Source organism: Megascapheus bottae, chromosome 28 (genome assembly GCF_031878675.1).
Source record: "Megascapheus bottae isolate mThoBot1 chromosome 28, mThoBot2.hap1, whole genome shotgun sequence".
Taxonomy (NCBI): domain Eukaryota; kingdom Metazoa; phylum Chordata; class Mammalia; order Rodentia; family Geomyidae; genus Megascapheus; species Megascapheus bottae.
The window spans coordinates 17,603,230-17,612,695 of record NC_143536.1 but is presented as its reverse complement, the minus strand read 5'-3'; the positions used below and the strand labels follow the sequence as shown (position 1 = coordinate 17,612,695).

The 9,466-nt window shown below is 46.7% G+C and overlaps 1 protein-coding gene across 1 annotated transcript; it reads left to right on the top strand.

Annotated features, from left to right (window-relative positions):
* The first annotated feature begins 2,648 nt into the window (after positions 1 to 2,648).
* Positions 2,649 to 9,353, top strand: LOC150045356 (glutathione S-transferase theta-3). The gene is made up of 5 exons (XM_090320698.1): positions 2,649 to 2,862; positions 5,166 to 5,253; positions 7,497 to 7,647; positions 8,103 to 8,279; positions 9,086 to 9,353. Exons 1-5 carry the CDS (start codon positions 2,751 to 2,753, stop codon positions 9,278 to 9,280), a joined length of 723 nt encoding a protein of 240 aa, XP_090176824.1. The 5' UTR covers positions 2,649 to 2,750; the 3' UTR covers positions 9,281 to 9,353.
* The last annotated feature ends 113 nt before the right edge of the window (positions 9,354 to 9,466 follow it).

Below are 9,466 nucleotides of genomic sequence, written 5' to 3'. Positions count from 1 at the left end.
ACTCTAGTCTATTCTTGTTTGTGCTCCGTTGAATAAATGCCCACGAGTGGAACTGCTTGATCAGAGGGTGGCTCTGCTTAGTCATTTGAGGAAACTCCATACTGTTTTCTAGAGTGGTTAAACAAGTTTATATTCCCACCATAGTTCTCTTTCGGTTGCATCCATGCCAGCATTTGTTTTTGTTAATTTCCATGATAATGGCCATTCTACCTAGGGTGAAGTGGGATCTCATTGTTTTGGTTTGCATTTCCTTTATGGCCAGAAATGGTGAATATTCCTTCATGTGTCTACTGGCCATTTTTATTTCTGGAAAGTCCCTCTTTAAGTAATTAGCACATTTTTTGTTTGGGTTTTTATTTATTTAAGGGTCCAATTTTTGAAATATAGACATAATTTATATACAACTGAATCTGGTTAGATTGTGAGGAGATCAATCTTGTATGGGCATATCCCATTAAAATGCATGATTAAAAAATTGACTTAGGGGGGCCGGGAGTTGGCCTAGTGGTTAAAGTGCTTGCCTAGCATGCACGAAGATCCGGGTTCGATTCCTTGGTACCACATACATAGACAAAAAGCCGGAAATGGTGCTGAGGCTCAAGTGGTAGAGTGCTAGCCTTGAGAAAGTCCAAGGACAGTGCTCAGGCCCTGAGCTCAAGCCCAGGACTGGCAAAAAAAAAATTGACTTATACTCATCCTAAGATTGCATTCTTGAATATTTACTCCATAATCATGAAGACATGCCTTCACAGGTGAACTTGTAAATGAATAGTAACACAAACTTTATTTTTAAGAACATGAAGAAACTACTGAAATATCCTTCAGAAAGTAATGGTTAAAAATGGAAAAAACAAACAGAAACCTAAGTTCGAAAGGACACGTACAGCATTGTGCTATGTATGCAACACTTGCAAGGTAGCATAACATTATAACTTAATCAGAGTGGTGGGGCAGTACTTCTGTGATTGTAAAGGAGTAGCGAGATGGAATATTGTAGTTGACAGTACAGTTTGTTGATCTGATTTTCTTTATGGTTCCACAAGTCTACAAATATAATAAAGACTGTATAAAATGATTTTCATATTCATGATCACAAAATTACTCCATGTGTAGCTGTTAAAATCTGAGTACCTTTGGAAATTGTGCCAGTGTCATGTGTTTGGTTCTGATTTTAGATTGCAAATATAAATTATGTGAATACTGAAAGCAATCTGGAAAAGAATCCGTGGGACCTCATTTTACATTTCTTTGCAACATCCTATGAATCCACAATCGTTTCAAAATAGACTCATTTCGACAAGCAAATTCTTAAGAGTAAATTTAGTGTTGCAAAGATCACATCGTGCACTTCCACTTATGTACACCTATTTGTACCTAATCTGGGCTAGAACTCAGAACCTTTGGGCTCTCCCTGATTGTAATTCTCAAGGATAGGGTTCTACCATTTGAGCATACCTCCATTTCTGGCTTCTTGGTGATTCATTGGCTATAAGAGGCTCACAGACTGTAGGTTATCTTCTGAGTAGGTAGGATTACAGGCATGCACAACAATGCTCAGATGGAATGTCAATATATTTGGAGGTACATATGTGCAAGGACACTTATCACTGCTGGGAGTAAGTAGTGAGAGGTACCCTTCGGTTTCCCTATATGACCTATTCTCTTCAAGTTTCCTATTTAGAGAAGAGCCCTTCTCACCAGGGAGGCTCTCTTAGAAAATGAGTGTATGGGAATGTAGCCTAGTGGTAGAGTGCTCACCTAGCATGCAGGAAGCCCTGGGTTGGATTCCTAGGTACCACATACACAGAAAAAGCCAGAAGTGGTGCTGTGGCTCAAGTGGCAGAGCACTAGCCTTGAGCAAAAAGTGTCCAAGGACCATGCCCAGGCCCGCATTCAAGCCCAGGACTGACAAAACAAAACAAAAAAAAAACCCAAGATGTGTCACAGCCATGGGTATCAGAAGCCGCAGAACTGTAACAAAGGGACTTGGCCCTACAAAGGAGGTGGAGAAGCGCTGTCCAATCCCAGGCACCCTTGCAGAACTCTGGAGAAGTGACCTCAGGTTTTGGGATGGGACAGCTGGTTCTTTTGTGGGAGTCTTGATTTGGCCTCTGCAGAGCACATAGCCAAATATCCTCCCCAGCCTGCATCCTGGACGCTGAGCCAGTCACTGGTGGGGGAGGCGGCTGTGTGTCCTTTTGTTCCCAGGAACTTGAGAGCCCTCTCCCAGAGACTGGGGGTAGGTGGAGCTGAAAAACGAGGTCTTTCCATCCTCAGTTCATTGAGGGTCTGTGTTGGAAACGCCCCTCCTTTCCTTCCCCTTCCCCTTCTCCTTCCTCTTCTCCTTTCCTTTCCTTCTTTGCATGCTAGGCAAGCAATCTACCACTAGGCCACTTTCCCAGCCCATAGTGTCCAGCTCTCTTGGACCACACTCCGCATACCCTATTTGATCAAGATGGGAATCGAAGTACTGGGAAGTGCCCTGACCTGACAGTGAGGCTGGGCACAGAGCCCACCACCCTCTCTTGTTTTTCCTGGCCACTTTCTCCCAGAGGGAGGGTGTAAGGGAGGGGCGTCGTTGATTGGCCCGATGGGTCTCCGGAGCCGCCCAATGGGCGAAGAGGGCGTGGTCCAGCTTGACTTTGGGGTCTGTGGCTGTGAGTTCCATCCAGCACCAGCCAGCCGTTCCTGCCCACCGTTCCGAGGCCAGCCCCGCACGACTACCAGCTGCCGCCACCACAGTTCCCACCATGGTCCTAGAACTCTATCTAGATCTGATGTCCCAGCCCTGCCGTGCCGTGTACATCTTCGCCAAGAAGAACGGCATCCCTTTCCAGTTGCGAACAGTGGAGCTGTTCAAAGGTGAGCCAAGCGGGTGAGCTGGGGAGTCTTAGGCCCCCAGGGATTTGCAAATAGACTTCCACCCGTGGGCTTCCCCTTGTGGACCTGCCAGAAGTGCAGCCTCAAGCTGGAGAGTATTGTTTATTGGGTTACCACTCAGGAGGCTTTCCCTCTCCTTTCTCCTGCCTACTCCAGCCTAAGTCCCTTCCACATCGTCCCTTTCCACAGCTGCTTTTTCTTGCTTTTGATTGCTCCTGTGGCTAGGAGGCCCACCCAGCTGAAGGCTGGCACCCTCGCTTGGAGCTGTAATATTGCTAGTCTGACTAGCCTGGAAAAACAGCTGGGGTAGTGTTGGGAGCCCGAGAGTGGAGTCAGACTGACCCTTGAATCTGCACAACTTAGTAAGATAACCACACAAAGAAATGAACTGTCATGTATGACACCATGTCTATGAACTTTGAGCTATACTGTGAACTTCCTGGCTTTATTGATTTATTGCGGTATCTTTCTGCTGAGACTTGATTACCATTTGGTACAAATGTGTTATTGCTTTATCACCTTCTGCTTAATTAATCTGAGACCTGATTACCATTTGGTGCTAATGTAACCCCTGACAGTTTCTTGGTGTTGAGAGTATATTAGATTGGATCTAGAAATAAACAGGGCTACAGACTTAAGCTCACAGCCTTAGGCTGCAGTTTTGGGCTGCTGACTTGAACTGTAGACATGCTGATCCCATCTGTTTGTTTCTTGTCTTCTTCTTTTCCAAGTCTTCACCTCCTAAATCAGGAATCCCGGTTCGCTGCCGGCTGGCCCTGGCAGTGTAGAATCTAATGAAGGAAGCAGGGCCACCACTGGACAGTAGGGTAGGCACAGAATGCAGAGCCCTTTGGACAGGGCAGAAGAACCCTCCTACCGGAAGTCTTTAGTAATCCCAACTTGAGCCACCTGCAGCAGGACGGGAGGAACAGGACACAGGCAGTTTGTGTAGGAAGAATGGGCAGGAGTGACAGTGTCCACTCAGGACAAGGAAAAAGAAGCTTTCTACTTGGCCTTTTGGTCAAGCTGGAGCCTGGCTCAACTGAGGTACTCAGATATCACACACACACACACACACACACAGTATCTAATGTACCAAAACTTGCCTGGGCTTAGGGTTGGGTTATGTGGAGTCAAACCCGGAAACCCCAATTGAGGTGGTGAGAAGCCTAAATTAATTTTGAAGTTCAATCAACTTCAGTAAAAAGTTGTTTTTAAGCATGCCCCACCAGAAGGTCACTCTGAACTAATTCCAAACCAGCAGAGATGGCAGCTTCAAAGAAAATAGTAAATTCCAGACAAATCCCTGTGTAAACGCCACCCCCCAGTGATTAAAGGCTCCAGGATAAGATAACCATTGTGATATCCAGACCAGCTGCCCTGCGGTTCAGCATGGATCCCCTAAGCACAAACCACATGTATCTCCTAGCACAAGCCAATCAATTCATAATATGTCAACCCTTTGAGCTAACCAATCACTTCCAGCCATTTGTCCATGGTGTGTTATGATTTGCTCAAACTTGTGACTATGCTTGGAAAGTTCCCAGAACCCTATAAAAACCCTGTACAACAGCAAGTCGGGACTCTCAACTCAGACCTGCTGTGATGGTATCAGTTGTGAGACCAGGCTTGAGCTTGCAATAAAGACTCTAATGTTCTTACATCGGATTCGGCTCCTTGGTGGTCTTTGTGGACACTGAAATCTAGGCACAACCGTGGGAACTTGGAGGTTTTGAGCTCTCTGAATTTGAGCTCAGAGATGAGACTGGACTGTCTGACCCATGGACAGAAATGGCTGGGGGTAGATTATAGTATGACAGAATCCCTCTCCCTCCAAACCCAAATTAAGTTTCTGTTTGGGCTAGGTTTTGCCACTTGGGGAAACTAGGAAGGGAAATCTCTAATGGGGGTGAGCCTTTGTAATCCACTGGCCAGTACAGTGGCCACTTCTCTGAAGAAAACTGTATCAAAATTTAGAGGTGTTTCATGCCTATAATCCTAGCTATTTAGGAGGCTGAGATTTGAGGATTGAGGTTTGAGGCCAGCCTGGGCAGAAAAGTCTGCAAGACCCTTATATTAACCACAAAAACTCAGAAATGGATCTGTGACTCAAGTGGTAGATCCTGTGCCTTGCCCACAAAAGCTCAGAGATAGTACCCAGCATTCAAATCCTATGACAAAAAAAAAAAACAAAAAAAAACAAAAATAAGTTTAGCAGAAAATCAGGCAAATATCTCAGAAGCCTCTAGGGCTTGTTCCCTGTCTCTCACTGATCTCTCTGACAGGCCAGCACCACACTGATTCCTTTGCCCAGGTGAACCCTCTGAAGAAGGTGCCAGCCTTGAAGGATGGGGACTTCATCTTGGCTGAGAGGTAATGAATTCCTAGCCTTCAGCTGAACTTTGTGGATTCTGTCACTGTTGTTCACAATTGTAGGATGAAGCCAGGGCTTGTATATATTGAGTTTTTTGTTTGTTTGTTTTTGGTTTTGTTTTTTACCAGCCCCAGGGTAGAGAATAAGCTAAAGTTAGCAGGGGAATCCAGGGCTAAGAAGGGTTGTTGAAGTCTTGGTACAGATGAGGAAACAGTCTGGGTGAGGAGAGTTATTTGTGTAAGATGGAGGGCCCAGTTTGCTGCCAGGCTCCATCCCTGTAGCCCAAGCCTCAGAAGGAAGGAGAGTACAAATTGGAGATTAGATGCCAAGCAGAAAACTACTTCTGTCGATCTTTGAGGGTGTGCCGTTTCCCTGGGGAGTTGAACCAGGCCTCAATGAGTTTAGTATCTATCAATACCAGGTACTGGGCACTGGTGCTTCACACCTATAATCCTGGCTACAGGGGAGGCTGAGATCTGAGGAGTGAGGTTTTAAGGCAGCCCAAGGAAAAAACATCCATGAGATTCTTTTCTCCAAATAACCCACCAAAAAGCCAGAAGTGGAGCTGTGACTCAAAAGGCAGAGGGATAGCCTTAAACAAACAAGCAAACAAACAAACAAAAAACCCTAAGAAGGGCCGAGAGTTTGGCCTAGTGGTAGAGTGCTTGCCTAGCATGCACAAAGACCCGGGTTCAATTCCTCGGCACCACATACATAGAAAAAAGCCGGAAGTGGTGCTGAGGCTCAAGTGGTAGAGCTCTAGCCTTGAGAAAGTCCAAGGACAGTGCTCAGACCCTGAGCTCAAGCCCAGGACTGGCAAAAAAACAAAAAACAAACAAACAAAAAAAACCCCTAAGAAACCCTGAGTTCAAGCTCAGTAATGGTTCATGCATGCAAACACACACACAATCACAACACCAGCCCCATCCAGACTCCAGGGCTTGAACTGAGAACATGGCTAAGCCCACATGGTGTTCATGTTGTAGAGGGAGTTGCTGACAATAATCCATAAAAACAGGGGGTAAGGGGCCAGGAGTTTGGCCTAGTGGTTAAAGTGCTTGCCTAGCATGCACAAAGACCTGGGTTTGATTCCTCCATACCACATACATAGAAAAAAGCTGGAAGTGGTGCTGAGGCTCAAGTGGTAGAGTTCTAGCCTTGAGAAAGTCCAAGGACAGTGCTCAGGCCCTGAGCCCAAGCCCAGGACTGTCAAAAAAAACCAGGTGGTAAGTCATGTCGTGATTACTGTGGAGGTATGTGGGCTATCAAGCGGTAACTGAATGGGAGCCTACAAGCTTGATGTAGTGTGGGGGAAGTATGTTCTGATTGGGGGGAGGAGTGAGAGTGAAGATCTCGAGGTGAGCCATGCTGGAGAACAAGCTAAAGAGCAAGAGGGCCAGGGATTGGAGTACATCAAGAAGAAAGAGAACAGAAGGAGCTTGTGGCACAGGGAAGACTTTGATTTTTCTTATGGATGAGTAGAGCCAATGGAGATTTTGAGCAGAGGACAGCAGTGACCATCCCCCATGGCTAAAAGTACTTGTCTGGGGTGGTGTGGAAATCCAAGTACAAAGTACCGAGACCTCAAACCACAGTGGTGCTGATGTAGGATGAGTCAGTGGCTGGCTCTGAGTGCTGTTCAAGGTCAAATGGAAGGGTTTGCAGGATTGGTCATACCTCATAGAGTGCCTCAATGGAAGTGCCAGGTTCACACTAAGGTCCATGTGGCTTCAGATCTTGTAGTCTGAATGGAGTTCAACATGCAGGGAGGCATGAGGAGCTCTGGGTTGAGGCTGCAGATGCAGATGCAGTGGGATATATATATAAGAGTAGGTCAGGAAGAGCTTCCTGTAGGAGATGGCTGAAGGCTTTAAGCAGGTGGAAGGAGATGGGACAGGGTGGCAAGTTGTGTCCCCTTGTCACCTAAAGGATCTCCCAGCTGCAGGAGAGTGTGCGGGGACCTGGACAATGCTCCTGATGCTATCCATCAGCACATATGGTGGGCAGTGGTAGTCCAGTTGCCTGTTCCTCTCGGAAGCCTCTCCCCAACACCTGGTTCCTTCTGAAATGCATGGGATTTCCTTTGCTACCTTTCATTCAGATGAGGCTGTGTGACCTTGGGTTTCCTTAACCTCTCTGAGTCTCTTATTCCTCCTCTGTACCATGCACATAGGGAACCAGTCTCAATAATTGGCGGAAAAGTGACTGGAGCATATTCTCCACCCCTATCTCTTTTGCCTAGTGTGGCCATCCTGCTGTATCTGAGCCGTAAGTACAAGGCCCCCGACCACTGGTACCCCCAGGACCTGCAAGCTAGAGCACGCGTGGATGAGTACCTGTCCTGGCAGCACACAGCCCTGCGGAGTAGCTGCACCAAAGCCATGTGGCAGAAGGTGAGTCACTGAACACAGACACCTCCCAAGATGCTAAATGAATGGCATTTTTTGCGGGGGGCGGGGGAGAGTCAGTTATGGGGCTTGAAATCAGGGTCTGGACACTGACCTAGAACCTCAGAACAGCAAATCCTGGAGTGCTAGAGACTGCCACTTGTGGTCTTTTGGGAACATGCCCTTTTACTACATCCCAGGAGATTCCTACACATGTCCCACATGGAACTTCTCTGGTGCAGAGTGAGGTAGGGAGAGAGTACAAGTGTATAGAATAGCTCCCACACTGAGGAGGGCTTTGTGTCCAGTCGGAGTTGTAAGGAAAGTGAGAATCTGTGTAAGCCTTCATTCAGGAAAAGAACCAAGGGAGATGAGAAGGACTGTGACACACAGGATGGGGGTATGCTAAAGGCTGGGCATTCAGCAGAGTCTGATCCTCTATCTGCTTGCTGCCTCTCCAGATGATGTTCCCTGTGTTCCTGGGCCAAACTGTACCCCCTGAGACACTCACAAACACTTTGGCTGAACTGGACAGGTGCCTGCAGCTACTTGAGGACAAATTTCTGCGGGATCAGCCCTTCCTTACTGGGGCTCATATCTCTGTGGCTGATTTGGTGGCTATTACTGAGCTGATGCAAGTAAGTGCCATGGAGTAGGGGTGATTCTCTCTGTAATAGGGAGTCCTGAGAGGGAGTCTTTGTCCCTGCTGTGGATTCTGTATCAGTCATTTCACCCTCTGAAATGAGCCTTTTTTATATATATATAAAATGTTAACTTCAAACTGGGCACCAGTGGCTTATACCTATAATCATAAACTATTCAGGATAGTGAGGTCTGAGGATTAAGGTTCAAAGCCAGCCCAGGCAAGAAAGTCTGTGAGACTCCTTGGTACCACATACATAGAAAAAAGCCAGAAATGGTGCTGTGGCTCAAGTGGTAGAGCTCTAGCCTTGAGAAAACCCAAGAACAGTACCCAGACTCTGAGTTCAAGGCTCCGGACTGGCAAAAAAAAAGATGACTCTCATGGACTTTCCTGCAAAGGCTGGCTTCGAACCATGATCCTCAGAGCTCAACCTCCTGAGTAGCTAGGGTTTACAGGTGTGAGTCATCAGTGCCTGATTCCAAAAAGACTCATCTCCAATTAATCACCAAAAAGCTAGAACTGGAGATATTACTCAAGTAATGGAGTACGAGCCTTGAGCACACAGACACTGAATTCAAACCCTAGTATCAGCACAATATAAAGGGAGATTTCATAAGTCCTTATAGAGGGATATCAGAGGCCTTCCTGTGGCTTCTCCTAGAAGTAGGATGCATTACCCCTTTTACCCAGCCCATCAGACACATGGTAAAGTTAAATTTCATTGCAGAAACTGTAAGGCAGGTCATGTTGCTTTGTGTTTGGCTGTGCCTAGCCACCCTACCTGGATCCTTTTTTCTACAGCCGGTGAGTGCTGGCTGCACAGTGTTTGAAAGCCGACCCAAGCTTGCTGCATGGCGCCAACGTGTAGAGGCTGCAGTAGGAGAGGACCTGTTCCAGGAGGCCCATGCAGTTGTCTTGAAGGCCAAAGACATGCCTCCATTGGACCCTACATTGAAGGAGATATTGAAGCACTCATTGAAGAGTTTATTGCAGTGAATGGGTGTGTGGGCCTGTGGAGCCATCCAAGAAAACAATGATTTGTCAGAATAAAGAGACACAGTTGCCTGTCTCTCTGGCTGTAACAGGATAAGTCCATGAAGTCTCTGGTAAAGAGTTCCTTCTAGGCATTGTGCCCACTTTCCTTTTATGTACCAATTTTACTCAAACATCTGTTCTCACACA